Source organism: Ostrinia nubilalis, chromosome 1 (genome assembly GCF_963855985.1).
Source record: "Ostrinia nubilalis chromosome 1, ilOstNubi1.1, whole genome shotgun sequence".
NCBI classification, from domain to species: Eukaryota; Metazoa; Arthropoda; class Insecta; order Lepidoptera; family Crambidae; genus Ostrinia; species Ostrinia nubilalis.
This window is the reverse complement of record NC_087088.1, coordinates 9,228,617-9,250,699: the sequence shown is the minus strand read 5'-3', so window position 1 is coordinate 9,250,699 and position 22,083 is coordinate 9,228,617. Positions and strand designations below refer to the sequence as shown.

General features: G+C 40.9%; 2 protein-coding genes and 3 non-coding genes across 5 annotated transcripts; 2 read left to right on the top strand and 3 right to left on the bottom strand.

Annotated features, from left to right (window-relative positions):
• Positions 1 to 8: 8 nt before the first annotated feature.
• Positions 9 to 10,668, top strand: LOC135071258 (uncharacterized). Its single transcript, XM_063965046.1, has 12 exons — positions 9 to 153; positions 307 to 481; positions 560 to 847; positions 932 to 1,206; positions 4,467 to 4,652; positions 4,886 to 5,176; positions 5,738 to 5,855; positions 6,253 to 6,392; positions 6,578 to 6,867; positions 7,414 to 7,626; positions 9,651 to 9,840; positions 10,461 to 10,668. The coding sequence occupies exons 1-12, from the start codon at positions 105 to 107 to the stop codon at positions 10,604 to 10,606; spliced, it is 2,361 nt and encodes a 786-aa protein (XP_063821116.1). The 5' UTR covers positions 9 to 104; the 3' UTR covers positions 10,607 to 10,668.
• Positions 10,229 to 10,302, bottom strand: Trnat-agu (transfer RNA threonine (anticodon AGU)). The gene has a single exon. It is a non-coding gene; the product is annotated as a tRNA-Thr (tRNA).
• Positions 10,669 to 10,738: 70 nt separating the features above from the next.
• On the bottom strand, positions 10,739 to 10,811 carry Trnar-ccu (transfer RNA arginine (anticodon CCU)). Its single transcript has one exon. It is a non-coding gene; the product is annotated as a tRNA-Arg (tRNA).
• A 775-nt stretch (positions 10,812 to 11,586) lies between these two features.
• Positions 11,587 to 11,658, top strand: Trnaw-cca (transfer RNA tryptophan (anticodon CCA)). The gene has a single exon. It is a non-coding gene; the product is annotated as a tRNA-Trp (tRNA).
• A 2,954-nt stretch (positions 11,659 to 14,612) lies between these two features.
• LOC135075520 (uncharacterized) lies at positions 14,613 to 18,450 on the bottom strand. Its single transcript, XM_063970278.1, has 2 exons — positions 15,505 to 18,450; positions 14,613 to 15,458 (listed from the first exon to the last, which is right to left on the bottom strand). The coding sequence occupies exons 1-2, from the start codon at positions 18,448 to 18,450 to the stop codon at positions 14,613 to 14,615; spliced, it is 3,792 nt and encodes a 1,263-aa protein (XP_063826348.1).
• Positions 18,451 to 22,083: the final 3,633 nt, after the last annotated feature.

Sequence of the window (22,083 nt, the reverse complement as noted above, 5' to 3'; positions counted from 1 at the left end):
ATCTTATCATTCCCGTATTCAGTTGTTATCTACACGCCAAGCGTAATACAATGTGTCTAGTGTTTTAGTTTGGCCTAAATTAATGATGAACTTTTTCATATAAAATGAATAGCATATTTTTTAATTTCGTGTTTTCTCTAATACTTTTTACATGTAAGTAACACTTGTTCAGTTTTTCTTCTAATAATGTGACGAATTTAAAGAGCGGTACTTATGAAATGTTTTCGTGCTTAGATCACGCAAAACGTTTTTGGATTTAATTTATAGTTTATTTATAAAATATCAATACTCGTATTTTGTGCATAGTGTGCAAGAGTGCTATCGTCCCAAGGATCCCGGTTAATCTACAAGAATGCTACAGAGGTGGTGGACCGCCTCTTATGGCACCAAAACGTCTGGACGTCTACATCTCCCTACTGAGAAAACTGGAACTCAGTTCTAGACTTGATATTAAACTATTTAGTACTTCGTTACTCCGCAGGTATCAATAAGTCATAATTTTTATCAGTATTATTTTTATGGTTTCTTTATTTATTCACCTCCCATATTATTTTTTCAGTATCAGGCTAGATGGCGTTGAAGAGTCCCAGAGCGGTGTAGAAACAGAATTTGTTTTACCATTTCGAGCTGGAGACTTCCAGTTCCATAGGTACCAGATTCTCATGGACCTGTTTCTGCCAACCCAGAATCTTCTAGAAGTGGATGACATACTGTCCTTGTCAGAAAAATGTCTCTTGCATAGAATGATGAGTTCATCTGTGCGACAGTGGGAGAGAGGAGATGAGAACATTGCTTGCCCACTGTCAGCCCAGCAGAGGCAAAATATGGCGACTCAAAGTTCTGGTAGGTCAGTAACTCTATTTTTAATAATCATTATCTTACTTAATTTAATAGAAAAGCCTAGTTTTTATAAATTAAAATAAATTTGTAGGATCCACAGTAGATGTCCGATTGAAGAAGGCGTCATACAAACAGACTGGGGACCAATAGCTCCAGGTATTCTGGTAGCAGCAGTTGCAGCGTCGTTAGAGCCCCAGCGTGTTCTAATGTCGGATATCCTGAACGCTGACATATTCAAGGCGGGCATATCGGAGCCTCTCATGGTGTTAGCGAAGCAAGAGTGGTATGAGGACATAGAGGCTTTTAATGTTGAGGAGCAGCCTGCAGTACCAGATATAAGTAACGTGTGGGTTGCTACACTAGCGGGTATGTTGGTGATTTATTTGATAAAATTCCTATCGAATTTCAAAATTTTGTAGTCCTGTATGTATTGTAAATGGTAGCGCATTTTCTTACATAACTTTTCAATTCCTATCATAGGAGGTCCGAAAATATTTCTCATACAATTTGATACCATAATGATTATTCTTCATAAAAAATTTAAAACCTACATATTTAAAAACATAATCATTGATATTCATAACATCACTAATCATACACTTAGTTTTTACTAATATTTGTTTTCATATATTTTTCTATACTAATGATCGAAACTCATAATCATTCGAATAAATAACTATAATATTCATAAACGTGATGTATCCTAATATTTGTTTTCATAAATTTATTACTCATAAGTGTATTTATCCATAATATTGAAAATCATGATGTCTATATTCGTATTAAATCGTATTTTAACATTAAATTAATTTGAAATGGTCCAAAACAGACAATATTTTGTGCCACAAAACTAACGTGACAGAAACGAATCGCTGCAAAACCGACTCCACGTAGTCTTGTCTGCCCTACCCCTAGAGTGTAATTTAAAAGCCGGAGGCGCGGAGGGAGGGCAGCCCTCGCCCGCTGTAACGAGACTCAGGCGCCCGGGTGAGCTGGAGCGGCTGAGGCTGGTCGCCGAGGCGCCGAAGGCGGAAGTGCGGAAGCAAGCGTGGGCGCCTGAACCTCGTTACGCAAGGGCGGAAGGGCTGCACATCCCGCAGCGCCGGAGACGAGGAGATACCAATGCATGCTGCATGCTTGCTTTCATGCTGCATGCTCTGCATGCTTATCTACTCTATTAAATCTACTATATAAAAATAAGTCGGGTTTTCCTCCCTGACGCTATAACTCCAGAACGCACGAACCGATTTCCACGGTTTTGCATTCGTTGGAAAGGTCTCGGGCTCCGTGAGGTTTATAGCAAAGAAAATTCGGGAAAAGGGGGTAAAACAGGATCCACGCGTACGAAGTCGCGGGCGGCCGCTAGTTATATATGATTTTTTTAAAGATACGAGTATGTCTGTTATAAAGTAAATTATTCTGAACAACAACATTATGAGTTGAAGTATGTTCTTAGTAACAACATTATTAATTAAAACAATATTATGATCAATGAATGTTATGAAGAAAAAAGATCTGAAAATAAAAATTATGTATTTTAAATAGAGATGCCACGAATATTCGGCTACTATTCGGTATTCGGCCTATTCGGCCACTTTGTTTGGTATTCGGTATTCGGCCGAATAATAGGTACTATTCGGCCGAAAACCGAATACCAAATCATGGAAAAAAATGACACATCATATTAATCAAGATTTGTCCTTATTATCAAATTACAATACTTTAATAAGTAAAATTAATCAGCGGTAAGTTGTGATGGATAAAAACAAGCTTTTCAGCATTTGACGGTAGCAAACGATTACCCTTTTCATCATAAATGATACCAGCTTCAGAAAACAACCTCTCACTATACACGCTACTCCCGGGAGAAGAAAGATAAACTTTCGCAAATTTCGAGAGGTTTGGGTATTGTTTTTCATTAGCTGACCACCACTTGTAAGGATCAGCTTTCCGATCTAGTCGATTTGATTTCAAATAAAAATCCATCTCATTTGCCACAGTATTCTTCTCCACGTTCTCCTCATCATTACTATTTCGCATAAAATATTATCTTTAGCGACTTCCTCAAAGCAGTTCCAGAAACTGTCGTGTATTTCAAATGACTTGTCATTTTCGTTCAAGTTTCTTCTCTTACGTCGTTGAGAAGATTCATCGGTACTACTAGACTCATTATCATTACAACTTAGTTTCAGAGCTACTACACAGCAAATAATTGGCCAGTTTATTAGTTTCACTACAAATCTCATAATATTCCCATGTGGCAGATTTTTTAATAATTGGTGACATTTTTTAATGAACAAACAATTGAAAAAGAACTAACGAACAAACTTTTCAGCAAAATCGTAACGTTTTATTTTTGTAATTTATATTAATCTGACAATGCTGATTGAAAAATCCGCCAGATGGCAATACGTAGACGCGAGGTCCAAATGCTGCATGATTGGTTATTTTTGACATGACATTGACAGATATGTCAAAATCCACCAATCACGCAGCAGTCAGACCCTACATCCACGTCCCGCTATCTGGCGGATTTTTAAATCGCGAAAACCCTCATTGAATGAAACAGTCAAATTGCCTTACGCCGCCCGCGCGCTATGGAGACAGGTCGCAGTCTGTCGTATTATTATTTACGCACTCGACTAGCATGTGCTTTGTGCCGAATATTCGGCCGCCGAATATTCGGCGCTTCGGCCGACAGCGTTGCCGAATATTCGGTATTCGGTATTCGGCCAAATCACTATTCGTGGCAACTCTAATTTTAAATGGTTCTTGGTAGTAACAGTATTGATAAAAAAAATATGATTACTAACTGTTATGAGCTCCGATGGTAGTAATAAAAATGTATGTGTTACGGTTAATGTGATAAATTGAAAATTATTAATAATAACCGGTTATTATGAATAATTACCGACAGTCGCGGTAAAAGTGATAAATTAATCACATTTAACAGTGATTATTTAATAATTGAACCTTAGTACTAACAAATTTCATAAAAGAGAACAACATCTTGTGTACGTGCTCGTGTACAGCCAAACTTTTGAACGTTTTGATATCATATATTAATATAATTTGGCATAATGAGTTTGGAATGTTTCTTGCATAATATTACTTTTCCATGATGCCCATAACATAATGTTTTGATTTAAAGTGAAAAATAGGTTAAGGTGCGGCGGGGGTGGCCCTTGGGCCACCCCTAAGCCGCCTATTTAGTTTTATACACACATAAATGACCTCATATTAATCACATTTACCAAATCATGCGGTAATTATTCATAATAACCGGCGATTATTCATAATTTTCACATTTATCACTTTGACCGTAACATATGAATAAAAAAAGTATGAAAAATAAAATTATGAAGAGAGATTATTATGAACACAAATCGGTAGTAAGACAAAGAATAGGATTTACAATTTTATGTGAGCCAATATAGAACCATTGTAAATACCTTCGGCATTAGGTATTTACTTGTCCTGAATTTGGCTGTGCTGTAAGCAAATGCCCCTGAGTTGTATTGTACAATACATACTTGCAGGATGTATGAGGGATAAGAGAACTTCAAAAAGATTTTTTATCTATAATTTCATACAATATTCGTGACGAACATTGATATTTATTTTAGGTGATCTAGCTGAAGTTGTAGTTAACCAAGGCCCAAGAGTAGGATCGGTGGCCCACGCGCTTGGTGTTGGAAGTAGCAACAGATGGAACGATACTCTGTTGCCTCGAGATTTTTATTTACTACCAAGGAATGCGTCGAATGTTGATTGGCATTTTACTGACGCGGAAATGCTTGCAGGTGTCGATGGTGGGTATTCATTTAATTCTTGATTTGGTGACCTTACCAATATAGTTAATCCGATTGATCCGAACCTAGTACTAGCTGTTAAATAATATGAGTTTCAATCGAAGATCTACCTCACTTTCCTTTGCCGACAACTGGGCGGTCTATTAACGCTTCAAATAAAAGTATATCAGTAAGCTATAAACGACGACTTGTGAGGAATTTGGGAAAAACTAACAAATCATTTACTTTTCCAGGTCTGATTCTAGCAAACTTCATACCGAAATGGGTGGAACAGAGGCGCACCTTGCGTCTATCACAGATCCTAGACATGTACTACTCTCACGAGGGCGTGTCTTTCGACCCTAGCGTGAAGGCGTGTAATCGGCAAGCGTTGTTCAACCAATTGTTTACGGGCCCAATGCTTCTGACTGAGGCTTCCAGGTTCGCACGAGTGCTGGCCTTAAGGCAGATCACTGTGTATGTGGCAGGTGACGAAATGGACAGGATAACTGAGGCAGCTGTAGCAGCTTTCATCAGCTATGTTCGTTAGTATCTTAAAATCTTAATCGTAAGTATTTTTAATGAGTCAAAGGCCTAACAGTAAAAGATAGACACATGAATTACTATGGTGACAATTCTGATAGGTAGTTAGATACTTGCAGGAGTACTTTCATGATACTAAAGTAGGTATATTTCCATGGATAGTCTTTTTCATTTCTACAAAAGTGCACAAAAGAACATTTTGTTGTTTATAGAAAACAATAAAACGTGATGGTGGCAGCACTATCGCTTTATTAATCGGTTTGATAAAATGTAAGTAAATCAAGCCATCCCAAATTATAAGTCCTTTTTAGAGGATTATTATTAACTAGGTACGAAGACAACAGCCTTTGGTTAACAGAAACCTATATAAATGCCAATAGTCAGGCAACATTCTATATTTTTCTCACCAAGGTCAACATGGTTTGCTTTTTTCGTGATGTACAATCTAGGCCTATGAGATAGTAGTTATTATTACGGTACTAAATCTAGCTCGTGCGAAGGTCGTCAGCTGGTTAAAAAGTTATTAGCCAGAGATGCGAGGATTTATCTAAATTTTGTTTTAGCGAACGTCCTAAGTCAGAATCATTTGGCTTGCCATGCTAGCATCAGCGTACCGGTCATCGATATGGTGGTGGCCACGGATGGAGCCTGGAAACAATATGATGTCGAACAGTTTATGTCGTGAGTTAATTGTTTTCAATTAAAATTAAAAAGTTAATGTTGAGGAAATTGCGCCACCTAGCGTAATCATAATGCATTACATTCTTAGTACTTTATCTGGTAGATATTACACTAAAGTAAGTCTAAATACGAGTAGGTGTCGCGTATGCTTCATAAATAATAAACAGGATATAATAAACATTACGAATATACCTACTCTAGATTTCACCTTTACTTATCTAAATTACTCGATAACTGTTCGAGCAATTTCTTAGCATTATTGAATCATGCAAAGGTGCATACTTGGAACCTTAAAGTATGTTGTAATATTCATTATAAGTTACATAATTATATCTTAATAATAACAATTTATATCATAATAATAACAATTTCAAAAATACGAATTTAACATTCTAAGGTGGCTTGGTGGAGCCTTGGAGATCAATCTGCAGCGCAGCTCCTTGGCGCTGCTTCATGGGAATACCGGCGAGTGGATAGTGCCACCATGCAACAATCTAACAGCAGTTTTCGACTACCTCACCAATTATACTGACCCATGTATGTAAATAATATGTGGCCATGAAAGAAAATATTCGTTAGAGCTTGTTTTTGTAAGTGCCTTTACCCTTGCTGTCACTCGCACGAAATATCACGTTATTGAAGCTTCCTAATCCAAAATGCGCAGAATAATTAAGTTAAAATATTGGTGTTTTAAATCACTGTCAACATCTTCCAATTCGCAGGGCCTAATCGTCTGAATCTCCCGAACATCATATCAAGATCTATCAGAATCTCTCGCGAGAAGACTTTGGAGGAGGCCGAGTTGCAAGTCAGCGCTGGACCTAGCACGATGATGCTCATCATCAGCCCAAGTGACCGACCCTCAGGCACTGAGTTGGAAAGGGCCACGGATCTTATGCACTCCCTTAGGACCAGCTTTTTTGACGTCTACTTCGTATACGCAGCACGAGACCTGACCGACTTTCAGAACATAAACAATGAGTATTTGGATTACTCGGAACTGTTTCTTGCGGTATCTTATTTATGAAATTCAGTAAAACTGTTTTCCAACTATGCATAACACAAACTAACGAACAAGTTACATTAATCAGTAGATAAATGTAACTTATTAAAGAAAATGGCAAAAGAAACTGCAACGAAATCCATCTTACGCAATAACACATTCATAATAATATTTGTATAAATTTTGCTGTGGACAATTAAATACCGTAACAAAGATAATATGAGGGGGAATATAAAACTAGGTCACACGAGTCCAAGGCAGGCAAAACATTTTTATCTGAATCTGAATTATCTATAATTATACAATGTTTAATTAAATAACATGGTACTGTGGAAATTTCGATAACCCAATACTTCCAAGAAGTCTGTTTACTTATCTAAAGTAAATACAGTTACATAAAGGCATTGCTTATATCTGTTCTTAAAGGTACCCACTAATGTACGAATACCTAATCATTAATTGATAGCATAAAGTTAATTAGTCACATGGTAACACATCCGTGATAACATGTGTTTAAAATACTGGAAATGATTAATTGTATCTTGGTTATTCCAGACAACATCAACGAGCGTGGCTTCTGTAATTGAGGCTGTGGATGCTTCGGTGGTAAGAAGTGTGATACCGACCAGGATCTTTGGACCCCATTGTCCATTCAACGGTAGCTCCTTCGACCAAGTAGAATACGAGGACTTTGTACTGCCAGAACGCAAGGTGATTTATCGGATACACCCTTTTCATCTCAGACTACAACCTCTAATCAATATTCAAGTGAGTATTCAAAGAATTGTTCTTATTACTAATGTAGGTACAAAATATTACGAAAAGAATGTGGTTTTGCGTTTTATAATGATGCTTGTATAAGTATAAAATAAACTATAAAGATGTGTTGTAAACTTGTGACGCTATATTTTTAGTAAGTCATAGTCAATTTTACAACAACTATTTGTACTAACTAATATCAATATTGTCATCTTATAAGTAAGTAGTCCAAACGAAACTTTATGTGACTTTACCTACTTAATTAATTGGTAGAAAGTCGTGATGTTGTTTGTTTCTTACGTAATGGTTCAAGGTTCTCTATGACTTAACCAATATTAGAATTAAATGAAAATATTGACATCAGTTCCAAAATATTGATATCAATCCATGGACTATACTAAAAAATATACGTCCATAACCCTTCATTTGGCAGTGATGCTTTTAAGCAACAACCACTTTGAATATTTCTACAGCACCAAATAATAAGTTTTGTGCAAATCATTCGATTTTGTTACGAAGCTTAGTTCAGCAAAACACTAGTAAATCGGTCGTCGACTGAGTTTTGAGTGATTTCATATCAATATTTCTGTCAGACGCCAAGATGACGCGCAATGAGAATAACAAAGACGGAAGTTTTATGATTTTGTACTATTTTATCATCTCTAATTGTTTTTGTTTTGTCTAAATTTTATTCATAATAAATCAAACTAATCATATAAAGCAATATTTGGCGTAGAAACTGTGTTTTCTAATACATGACATGCTTCCGAACCTCGATGTTGCCTAGAAGCATCAGTGCCAAACATCTAACAAAATAGGTTTAGCTTTTTGTTAATACAAAAGAGTGTCAATACACAATAAATCAATCATGTATTACATGAATAATGATATAGAGATGGTATACCTAGTAATTACTTTTGATGCAATTATGGACCCTGTCGGGCACAGCATTTTAGGAGAGAGGAAGAATTTTGCTGTCTGTCTCTGTGTTGTCTGTCTTCAAGCTTATACCGCTGAACTGATTTAAATGATAAACACATTTTTCTTGCGTTGAAGTCAACAACTATAGCAGATAACGGTAACATACCAGCCCCCCTAGACAAAACGCACTTTTTGATCGAATCGAAAATCGAATCCGTCAAAACTCCATACAAAAAAGGGGCTTTTCGACCACTTTTCGACTGGTTTGCGATTATAATTTGCACTTTGTCTAGACCCACAGTTTCAGAAGCTAAAGAGAAAATAAAAAGTCAACTTTGGCTCGGCATATTGATCGTGAAGTATGATGACATACGTCATCTATCAAATGTTGGTGAAAAAGGTCATTGTCGACTTTGCGAAAATGGCGAAAAAAAAGGTTTAATGCATAAAATGTGAAATACGATTGATTTTTTAAAGATTTTCATATAAAAAAAATAATTCTATAATATATCTCAATGTTTTATTTAAGTACCCCTATTTGGCAATGTGGTAAATAAGCAACAATCGTTTTTCGCGAAAATACCAACCAAATATTTTTTTTACTATTTTTCTTAACTTTATTTGATAGTAACAATTAGGTCTAAATAGATTTTATTGAAAAAATCAAACAATTTGTGTCTTGCCAAATGAAGGGATAACTTGCAAGAGTTGGAAGCCTGCAACACCTTCAAAAAGTATACGTACTTCGTCGTTTCAGCCGAAAGACGTCCACTGCTGGACAAAGGCCTCCCCCAAGGATTTCCACAAAGACCGGTCCTGCGCCGCTTGCATCCAGGTACTTCCCGCGACCTTCACCAGATCGTCGGTCCACCTAGTGGGAGGCCTGCCCACGCTACGTCTTCCAGCTCGTGGTCGCCTACGTACGTACTTACTAACATTAAAATTTAAAATTAAACAGGCGATGCGCTGCTCCTTTCTTCATATGTTTTTGCAGTTAATTACGCCCTAAAAATATCTGATAAGAGAAATCAAATAACATGGACCGTTACAAGTTTTTTTGTAAAAGTTATGTTTGTTTGCAAGACCCCGTTATGTGAAAACTATTGATGCAGATTCGCAACGATGGACAAGGCGCGCTACTTGTGTGCTCTTGGCGCGGCGCCGATGAGTCCCACTCGTGTCAAACTGTCCCTGAGCGCGAGACCCACGTCTTCAACCTGACTAACCCGTGCCCTTCCGCCGACTTCTGTATACCTGCCTATTATACCGTTGCTGCGTCTACATCGGGAAATATTTGTGCTAGTAAGTTACAATGCAAATTTTTTTACTTTTTTACTAGATCTTTTGGGGAACGCCGTGGACCTGTTCTACTAGCCGAATGTAGAAGTTGATAACCATAAATGTTTTAAAAAATCAAATGACCCGTGGTTGACTGGCAGAGAATGCCATCCGGCATTAAGTCCGCCACAGTGCATTGTTTCTATGTGTGCTAAAGTTTAAATAAATAAATAAACGTGTGGCTCTAACTTCTAACTACACCTTCACACTTCAATGTTGTTATTTTGTTTGTTTAAATGGAGTGTGCAAGCAGTAGTCATGAATAATTTAAACAAAAAGTTTTAATACAATGCAAAAAATATTAAATATTTTAATTAAAAAGAGTAAAAGGTAATGACAACCATTATGCCATAGGCCCCGGGGGGATTCGAACCCCCGATCTCCTGTTTACTAGACAGGCGCTTTAACCAACTAAGCCACGGCGCCGATGTGTGAAGCGGCGAAAATAATGATATATTGATAAGCATAAATATAAAGATGCATCTACATTCAATAAGTACATTGTACATCATTGTTCACGCAATGTAACAAAATGATGGTAAATATTTGAAATTATGCTGGAAACATGATTTTTTCTCTTTCAGACGATGACTGCCGATTGCCACATCAAGTTGGCTACTACATTCGACATTCTGGGTTAAGATGTTTGCCTCTTCGTGGAGCAGCAAATATAGTGCGAATTAAATTTTATTTTGTACTGTTAGTGGTTATCGTGTTTTTAATATCTTGAAAGTGCATTTTCTTATTTGTGAAAAAACAATAAATTATCATTTTATACATTTTAATACAAAATGTTTTTTATTTTTTTTATTGATTTTGAAATAATGCAATGCTAATTAACTTGGGCCAAAAAGGAAACATGTACCCCTGGTGGGACTCGAACCCACAATCCCCGGCTTAGGAGGCCGATGCCTTATCCATTAGGCCACAGGGGCTTGAGGATGGAGGTCGAAATTATTGTACATAAACTAAGAATGATAATATTATAAGTTTATTTCGATGCCATTTTGAGGTGCGTTGACGAGAAAGATAACTTTTTGAATAGTTTCAATTCATTCCAGTCTGCAAAAGAAGAATACAATAACAGAACAATACAAAACTATTTACACTCAAAATCCTCAATTCTCCACTTGTAAATACAAGCCCCGAGCTTTGCTTCTTCCAATAGTAACAACAAAGAGTGTATGTCAATTAGTAAAACAAATAAAATAAATCTATGTTGTGCTTATCAGATTCAAGCACATTTTAGAAGTTTGTGAAATTGTGACTGATTGAAGATGTACAAAGCTATTGGGGTAAGAAATTACAACGTTATGGCAGAATAGCCACTTAAAATAGATACGGGCAATTTAATGAATTTATTAAAGCATCACATTCACACCGATATTTAAAGATCAGCGCCCCCTTTTAGTTTTTAACATACTTGTACATTAAAGTGCCACCTATCGAAAATTTTTGCCTGTTTCATTACCTGCTGTTTACAGCATTCTCCCTGTGGCAAGAGCACTCATATTTATAACAGTCACTAGATGGCGTTGTTATCTTTATTCTGATCCTTTGAAAGTTTTTGTGATGGATATAAAATGTTCTTAAAAATAAATTAATATTTCGTGAACTTACTATTCAACTTTCATTATATTTTGAAAAAATTGTACTACTAATAAGTTACATAAGTCATTTATGAGTTTGTATTTCGTCCGGTTTCACATCGACTCCGTGGCGCAACGGTAGCGCGTCTGACTCCAGATCAGAAGGTTGCGTGTTCAAATCACGTCGGGGTCATACTACTTTTTTATGTTTTTTTTTTTCATATCAATAGGATCATTTTGAGCAGTATATTTCATAATTATCTGCTAAAAATATTTTTAATCCTATTTTTTTTTCAAAATGCGTCAATTTCCATAGCCCAGACTAGACGAAGACGCAAGAAACCAAGAAGTGTTTTTGTGTTGTAATTGTTATTTTATTTTGAATTTATAAACCTCTGGACGCAAACTGCTCTACATACGAGTAGATAACATAGGTAAATAATTAATTATATCGAATACATTTTGTAACGCGAAATCTGCAATATGGATCAAAAGTAATTAAGAAAAATTCAATGCAAGTTAGTTGCTTTACTATGAAAGTCTATGGAAAACAAGTTAGTAAACACTAATGTAATGAAATGAATAGAAATTAATTTTAATTAGTAGGTACTGTACTTCACTAATTAAACGTGTTATACTCTTCTACAGGAACAATTAAAAAAATAGATTAGGCTACTTAAATAGGATATCCTACCTACCTATTAACGCTGTAAGAAATTTCAGCTATCTTAAATACCTAGGTCCATAGATTACACCTACTAAGTAATATATGCTACATTCAATAATAATTACAAACTCATATGATAAGAAAAGATTAGGTAGCAGGTACGCATTTCTTGCATACACGCCTACTTTTGTTTGTTTTCGGCTCATAAAAGAGGAGTGGCATTTGCGTCACTGATTTAGTGGAACTTCTTCCTTAGTCATGATGAATGCTTAGAAATATGCTTGCAATAATCTCCTTCTAACAAACAACTTAAAGTTGAAAATATCCTAACCGTTTAAAACCATACGGCATTTCATTTGGAAACTGGAAAATCTTCATTCCTGGCAGTGTCTAGTCGACGTTATGACGAGGATGTGCAGGGATGATGCAATTTCAGTCCTATGCTTTGGTTATATGACACATTTTTGTGTTCCTCGAGGTCTCTAAAGTGACGTTTCGGTAATGCAGGGTAGTCGAGACGGTCAGGTGACCGGCTTGCGTGTCTGCGCTGGCGCTGCTTTTCAAACGAATCGCATTCTTGTATGTACTGACTTCTAGCCAACATACAAAGGCGAATATCCTTGTGTGCTTTCCTGCATACTTCGAGTGCTGTGCATGGATACGAACACACCTTCTATCTTTACCTGTGTGCGTTGAAGGTTTGATTGTGTACGCCTTCGAGGTCGTTAAGTGATTGGGTGACTGTACTTACTCAGATATTTTTTATGAGCCATTCAATGTTCTTTTATTTAATACTAATTATAGCCTGGCTGGTTAAATCACGAACCTGTTCAAATAGGTTAAGCACTAAGTAAAAACTTGGATAAGTTGGAAAATAAAAGCAGGAGTGAACATTTTTTTCAGAACGTAGGTAACTGAGAGGTAATTTTGAATTAAGTAGGTAGTTGGGGACTTATAAATTATGAATAGTAAACACAACCTTGATCTGGAATAAAGCAGGGTCTAATAAATTACATAAATAGTTTTGAAACTACTAAAGTAAGTATTAGACTAAAAAAAATGGGTAGTAAGTTTGTTAATTATAATTACGATATGTAGGGTATATTATTTACCTACATACGAGTACATAATAATAATGCATTTGCTTATTTAAAGAAATTATTTGATTAGATATGAACAATGTAACTAACTAAAATAATTAACAATTGGGCTCTTTACGCGTTAAAAAGTCCTATTATGAAACCACAGTAGATAATATATATACTGTGATGAAACTCTACATTAGTAGGTAAGGTATAATTTGTATTCTCTACTGAAGGACTAAGATTAACACTAACATTAACAATTGGTGGTATTTTGTAAGTAGGTACTGTGCCGGACGGTATGGGGTAGCAACCCTGTGCGGACCCTGGATACCGTACGCCGACACGGCGCGATGCGGGGTGCAGCGCGAGCGGGAGAGCGAGACGAAGGGGGCGGGGAGCGCAGAAATAATAACTCGGTTGTGGTTGAGACTGTGACCGGTTCCTCGGAGCAGTGGCGAGAGCTTGGTGTTGTAGCTTGTTGAGGAGAAAACGCGGAACTGACTGGGTCCGGATGGCACCCCGATATTTATTTACTTTCATTAGAGTGAGAAAACCTAGCTGCCTCTCGCTCTAATGAAACAGCAAATCTATTGCCCTCTCTCTCTAATTTAGACCCCCCCTGGGCGGCAATACCGTATAGAGAGCCTGTTTTTTATCTATTCGGTGACCTATTTTTTAACTATGACCTTGACCTAATTCTTATCGGATTCTAATTAGCTCTTCCACTATTCTTTGGAATCTATGTTATTTATTTTCAGACAAATTACTTCTTACTATTCGATAGGTAAATAAAGGTACACAGGTACAGGGTTAATTACAAATAAATCATTTGTACAAAAAATAGGGCTCATTTGGCCACACTATTTTACATTAATTGCCTTTATGGCTAATTAAGATTATCATCAATTAAAAGTAAATAACTATAAAGATCTACACATAATTATCTATCTAATTTACATACTATAAACACGATCTGTCAACTATTACTAGGTGAAATCACCAATTTAAGTATCATACATAAACAAAGGGCTATTAAACTATACATTTTTAACTGTTTTCTAAAATAAACTATACATTTTAACTGTTTTCTAAAATAAACTATAATTTAACTGTTTTCTAAAATAAACTATAATTTATACATCTCCAATATCACATACATCTATTAATTAATTAATTAATTAGAGACTTTACACATTACTAACTGAGAACCAACTAAGAGAAAGTGGACTGTATTACGAAATTATCAAAATTAAAACTATTTACTATTTAACTATATAAACGAAAATAAAAAACGATACAAATTGAAACAAAACGAAAACTATTTTACAACTATTATGTTTCGGAGGCCGTCCGTCGTGCACATTCTCCCGCCGTGTAGCGCTGGTTGACTCGGCGCTACACCTCACTCGGTGTCACGACGGTCGATGTGGGCAGCACGACGAGCTTCTTGGTGGGGCGGCGCAGGACTCCGGTGCGGGTGGCGACGTCGGCGGCGCGCACGATGCCATCGCGCCCAGGGTAGACTTGGACGACGCGCCCCCGGGGCCACACGTTGCGTGGCAGGTTGGAGTCGGCGATGAGCACGAGGTCGCCGATGTTGAGCGGTGCTCCGCTCCCGTGCGGCTCCCGCCGGTGTTGGAGCTCCGGCAGGTACTCTCGGACCCAGCGGTCCCAGAACTCGTCGGCTAGCCGTTGAGCTCGCCTCCAGTGGTGGCGGCTGGCGACGTCTGCTTCGGTGAACGTCCCCGGCTGTTGGATGCGGCCCGACCCCCCGAGTAGGAAGTGGTTGGGGGTCAAGGCTTCGGCGTCGTCGGGGTCCACCGACACGTGGGTCAGTGGTCTGCTGTTGACTGTGTATTCTGCCTCGCAAAGCAGAGTGGCGAGCGTCTCTTCGTGGGGGTGACGCTCGCGCAGGACGGTACTGAGGGCGTCCTTGACGGACCGGACGAGGCGTTCCCACGCCCCGCCCATGAACGGTGCGCTCGGCGGTATGTAGCGCCATCTGATGAGGTGGTTGGCGGCCTCCTGCCGGCTCGCCTGGAGGGCGGCCCGCTGGAGCTCGACGTCGGCACCACGCAGGTTGGTGCCGTTGTCCGACCAGATCTCTGATGGTTGTCCTCGGCGCGCCATCATGCGGCGCAGCGCGAGGACGGCGGAGTCGGTGGAGAGTGAGGCCGCGACCTCCAGGTGCACGGCTCGGGTGGTGAGGCATGTGGACAGAGCCACATACCGCTTCTTCAACTGTTTCGGAACTTTGGAGACAATCATCCATGTAGTGATGACGCACGATGGCTTCGGCTGCGTCCGGATGGTCGGCCCGATGACGCTCGGCGTTGTGATTCTTGACAAACAACGCCGTGCACGGTGAGCAGGCTGCTCCGAAGATGACCGACTTCATCCGGTACTCTGTGGGCGGTCCCTCCCGCCGGTGTGAGCGCCACAAGAAGCGCAGCGCATCTCTATCTTTCTCGTGAACTTGTATTCGCAGGAACATCTCTTGTATGTCCGCGGCGACGGCGACGGCGTGCTGGCGAAAGCGCATCAGCACCCCCGGCAGCGACTGCAGGAGGTCCGGACCCGACAGCAGGTGGTCGTTCAGGCACGTACCCTTTGTGCGAGCGGCGGCGTCGAAGACTGGCCTCACCTTCCCGGGCTTGGCTGGATGGAGCACCGGGAAGTGAGGCAGGTACCAGATGCGCCCGGTGGTCGATGGTGCGGTGGCGGCTTCCTCTGCGTATCCTTTTTCTATCAGCTGTGTCATCTGCCGCTCGTACGCCGCCCCGAGCTCCGGCTGCTTGTCCAGCTTGCGCTCTGTGCTGTGTAGGCGCGTCAAGGCCTGGTCGTAATTGTTGGGCAGCTCGGGGTGGTCGGTGGCCCAAAGTAGGCCCGTTTCGTAGCCCGCTGTCGGCAGCTTGATGGTTTCACTCTCCAGGATGCGAAGCACCCGCTCTTCGGGGTCGGCGCGCGTTTTCTTGGGCGTCACGCCCAACGATTCGATTGCGAAATGCTTCTTGATCATTTCTTCTATTCTATTGTCGCTCTCTTCATTGAGCCTGTATACGTGGTGGACTGTGTGCCCCAGGCTCCGGCTGCTTGAGCCGTGGAGCACCCACCCCAGGGGTGTGCGGGACGCCACCGGTTCTGTTGCGGCGCCACGTCGTACCTCGTTGGCCAGTAGGAGTTCCCAATTGTCCTGCCCGATCAGGATAGTGGGCCGCGCCTCCGCATACCGCACTCGCGTTTCGATATCTTGAAGATGTTGATATTTTGACAAGTCTCGGTCAATGTGCTGGGCCGCCAGTCGTAAGTTCTTGATAGTGCGGCCTCGCAGGGAGTGCTCTTCATCTTGCCCTCGTAGCACAAGTTTCACTCGTCGCGAGTCGGTACGCGTGACGCGGGCCCCCGCTATAGCTTCTATGCTCAATGGGTCTATGGGTCCTGTAGCGCCCGCGCGCTTAGCCAGGTCTTCGTCTATGAGTGTGACTGTAGAGCCGTCGTCTAATAGTGCGAATGTGTCTATATTGGCCTTGGGGCCCACCACTGTCACTGGTAGAATTTTGAGGAAACTTACGGTTGACTTTCCAGATGAGTTTGCCGCTGTCACTGTTTCACTCCGGCTGGCTGGCACTTCGGGTTTCTTGAAGTGCAGTAATGGGTGGTGGGTCCTCTCACAGCCGTCCTCTCCACACTGACGGTCTTCACACTTATGCCCCCCTCTCCTGGGGTTCAGGCAACGGAAACATAGTCGATCCGCTTTCGCTATGCTCCATCGTTCACTGTTGTTCGCACGCACAAATTTTCTACACTTGTCGGCGCTATGGTTCGGTAAACTGCACACTGGACACTTTTCGCTTCTGTTGTCGCACTTTTCGCTGTCACTCCGACCGTTGTAGGCGCGCTGCGGCCGGTTGCGTGGCGCCGCGCGCTGCTGCTGCTCCTCGGCGCCGCCGACGAGCTCGGGGTCTGCGTACTTCCCGCACGCCTCCGCCTCCCTGGTCACGAAGCGGTGAAGGCGCACGAGGTCCGGCTCCTCTGGCGGCTGGTCCCGGCTGAAGTCGAACCACCGGTACCGCAGCGACGGCGTCAGCTTCTCTGTCACTTGCTTGACCACTTCCGGGTTGTACATGTACTGCGGCTGCTGGAGTGCGCGGAGTGTAGCGACGCTGTTTTTTATTCGACTCGCGAACTGTATTATGTCCCGTGGCGCATCTGTAGGCTTCTGTACGTTGCGAAGTCGTTCGATCTCGGCGAGCGCAATCGTCTCCGGTCTGCCGAATCTTGTCTCGAGTTCGCCGATTATTTCCGCCGGGCTAGTGTTTACTATGAGTAAACTGCTAACCGCTTCCTTGGCTTTTCCTTTCAAAGCCCGTCGCAGGCGGGCTGTATTCTCGATTTCTGTGAAGTATCTCTCTGTTTCTTGATAGCCCGCTCTGAAGGCGAGCCAGTCGAGATGCGAGCCCCCGAAGGGCATCAGTTCTCCGATGAATCGCGGCGTGGCCCCATGTGGGCGCGCGGCCTGCGCGATGGCGGCCGCCAGCTCGTTAAGGTCGAATTGTCCCTCGGACCGATGATACCCCGTTGCTGCTGGCGGCGGCTTCGATGACGACGATTGCTTCAACTGTACGCTGTGCGGCGGCGCCACGCCCGATAGCGGCGCGGCGAGCTGCTGTGCGATCGATACGCCGGTCGGCAGCGCGTGTGGCGCGCCGGGTGGCGGCGGTGGTGCGTGTGACACGCCGGGCGGCGGTGCATGTGGCACGCCGGGCGGCGGTGCTACGCCTGTAGACTGTTGCGGTGCACTGAGCGGCGCGGCGGGCGGTGGCGGCGGCACTGTATTCAGCCACTCGGCCACTCGCGCCTGGCCCAGCGATTCACCCGATGCGACCGACTCGCCGTCCTGGCTGTCCTCCTCCAGGACGGCAAGCCTGGCCTCTTCCAGCTCCAGCTTGAGTCTGGCTATCTTCTGTTTAGCGCGCGCGATCCTTCGCGCACGGTCGGATTTCGTCGACGACGCTCTTGCTGCGTCGTCGTGCTGCTGTTGCGACGACGGTGCTGGCGGTGGTGGTGGCGCCTCCGACGGGGAGCCGGGCGGCTCGATATGCCGCACCGGTTCCGGCGCTGACGGCCTCGGGGCCGCCACTGACTGTGACGCGGTCGCGGGAGCGCTCTCCTCAGGGCGCTCCTGTGCCTCGATCGGCTCCGCGGGTCTGCCTCTACTCCGAGTCACCGGCATTTTGCTACGCTCCCCTTGCTTCCGGTTATGAAGCCGATGAAAATTTCCCACTCGCTTTTGCTGCCGAAGTGTCCAATCCGGCTCCGAATGGACCAATGTGCCGGACGGTATGGGGTAGCAACCCTGTGCGGACCCTGAATACCGTACGCCGACACGGCGCGATGCGGGGTGCAGCGCGAGCGGGAGAGCGAGACGAAGGGGGCGGGGAGCGCAGAAATAATAACTCGGTTGTGGTTGAGACTGTGACCGGTTCCTCGGAGCAGTGGCGAGAGCTTGGTGTTGTAGCTTGTTGAGGAGAAAACGCGGAACTGACTGGGTCCGGATGGCACCCCGATATTTATTTACTTTCATTAGAGTGAGAAAACCTAGCTGCCTCTCGCTCTAATGAAACAGCAAATCTATTGCCCTCTCTCTCTAATTTAGACCCCCCCTGGGCGGCAATACCGTATAGAGAGCCTGTTTTTTATCTATTCGGTGACCTATTTTTTAACTATGACCTTGACCTAATTCTTATCGGATTCTAATTAGCTCTTCCACTATTCTTTGGAATCTATGTTATTTATTTTCAGACAAATTACTTCTTACTATTCGATAGGTAAATAAAGGTACACAGGTACAGGGTTAATTACAAATAAATCATTTGTACAAAAAATAGGGCTCATTTGGCCACACTATTTTACATTAATTGCCTTTATGGCTAATTAAGATTATCATCAATTAAAAGTAAATAACTATAAAGATCTACACATAATTATCTATCTAATTTACATACTATAAACACGATCTGTCAACTATTACTAGGTGAAATCACCAATTTAAGTATCATACATAAACAAAGGGCTATTAAACTATACATTTTTAACTGTTTTCTAAAATAAACTATACATTTTAACTGTTTTCTAAAATAAACTATAATTTAACTGTTTTCTAAAATAAACTATAATTTATACATCTCCAATATCACATACATCTATTAATTAATTAATTAATTAGAGACTTTACACATTACTAACTGAGAACCAACTAAGAGAAAGTGGACTGTATTACGAAATTATCAAAATTAAAACTATTTACTATTTAACTATATAAACGAAAATAAAAAACGATACAAATTGAAACAAAACGAAAACTATTTTACAACTATTATGTTTCGGAGGCCGTCCGTCGTGCACAGGTACCTTCTACTAAAAGTTGGGTTATTAAGTTGGTAAAGTTAGTTTAGTGCAACTTAACGTAGAGACAGCACAATTGAATGTTTTCAGCATTGAAGTAGTATTAAAACAATGGAGGTTACTTTTTATAGTAGTCATAACGGCATTTAAACAAGTAGGAACCTAACTAGTTAATTATGTGTTATGATCATTTGAAAACTTTATGAAGGCCTTGATACTAATGGGTACTTATTGGTTTTTGTCTGGCTTGCGTGCCCGTCTCGATTTGTTTTTATGACCTTGCTTGTTACCAAGTCCACTGCATAATGGAGACAAAAACCAGTGACGTCACCCCCCAAACAGTTGACGCAAAACGGCTAACGTCCCAAATGTAAATTCATCATGCCCATTAAGATTTTTTGCGAACTTTTCGACTCAATTGACCCTCATTGTTATTATGAAGTGCGCACAAACACTGTCGTGTCCGTCGCATTTCGCTTATTTAAAATGATTTGCGCGTCGGGAGGTTGCTACCCGACAAGAAAAGGAAGAAACATGTATTTTTAAGTATATTATTATAAAAATTATTGCATAATACTAAATAAAATGAGTACATAGGACTCAAAGTGCAGGCACTCGTTTTCAAATAATGATGAAACTGTTAGGAAACGACCTCAGTGTATAAGTTTATATTACTATAAGTTGAGCAATTCTAAGAATCATCAAAAAAATCCAATTCGTTGAGCTTTTTTCAGTGTCCGTTAAGTGGACACACCCACATCCATTCGGCACGTTTTGCTTTGGAACCTGTAACTAATGCCATTTGAAGGCCATGGTATTGCTAGCACGTGCGTGAAACTGATGCAATGTTGATGGAATAATTTGTTTTCTCGTGAATTTGGAAAGAAATGTATTGCTTACTCAAAGATACCTAAATATTACCAAACTTATAACATTATATTGTTATGACTCATTAAAAAATAACATTCGCAATATTTTAGACGATTGCAGTTTCAGCAAATGTATTTAATGGCTGATGTTCTAGTTTTAACACCAATTTCGCTTTATCCATAAAAAGAATAGCCTAGCAAATACAAAAGTTGTTATGTAGGTATTTCTTAATGGAAGTTGGGCTTGTTACCCTGATTTGAATAACAAAAATATTAGATCGTTTTTTCCCGACGCGCGACATTTGCATTGAAAAAAAAAACCTATTATTATCGTAACAATAAAGAGAAAATAATAGAGTTTGACGTGGCTGAGTCAAGTCACGAGTTACGGTTCGTGATACCGATACTGAATGACGCGGAGGGGGCTTGGTTGAGCCGGCCAATCACAAGCTGCCAACGGCCGAGTGCGTCAGAGTCGGGAAAAACGAGTTCTTTATTTTGGAAGGATATTAATAACGGATTTCGCAGAAATCAGGGACACAGCAATGATAAAACAGGTTACCAACCTAACAAGCTTTTAAAAAAAATTATCAAGGCGAGAAGAAAAATGTAGAGTCAGTCTCTTATTATTTTATGTCTAGTTTGGTTTCCATGTAGGTAGGTTAGTAGGTAATAAATAGAGCAGCTTATTATTACTACCTGTTTCTCAGTTTTAAGTTTATGATAAATTGGCAACGAATATTATTGCGTCAGATTGAAACTTATGCTAAACACATACGAGTGTGTTACCTGTTACACCTCAACTCATTTCAGATTATGATCGGCCTATTTCACAATATTGCTTTACTTTGGCTAATTAATTTTCCTTTCAGCATTTAAATTTTTTAAGGAAGTTGTAACTGTATTACATTCAATTACTAGTTAATAAGTTTACGTAACCTGAAAGTGTTAGTTGTAAATACTTAAGTAGTTAACACATGATTAAGTAACAAACAAAGGTGGTGTTGGTGTTACTTAATTCTATATTGTCTTTGAATTCAGCGAAATTTATTAGTTACAGCTGATGCAATAGAGCTAGCGATTGTGCCAGTTGGCGTGTATCTGAGCGCAGGCAATAGTACCATCCACCAAACAGGTAACAGAATGTGCATTTCTCTAGCTGATTGCCTTCCTTGCCACACCTACACATATTTGACGTATCTACTCGTAAATGCGATTCAATAATATCAGTGCTTCATAATAATATGCTTGCGATTTGAAATACCTACAAAACTTTCCAGAAAAAAAAATCCAGATCCTCAATAAAATTGTGGTCTATACTCGATGTATTTTGTTTTCATGACTTATTCAGAGGTTAGGCATAATTCATGGTCTTTTCTTTATGATGGACAGTCTGTACTTATTTGCTTGTTGTACTTACACCCACACAGCGTTCCGTGTAGAGGGCCCGCGTACGCAAGAGTGCGCGTGCGCCGGCCAGCGTGCGATGCCCGCAGCCACACCTCCGCCCGGCTACATGACTTAACGCACGCCCGAACTGACTTTCTATTACACGCTGACGTCATTGACCTTCAATTAATGAAGAATTAATT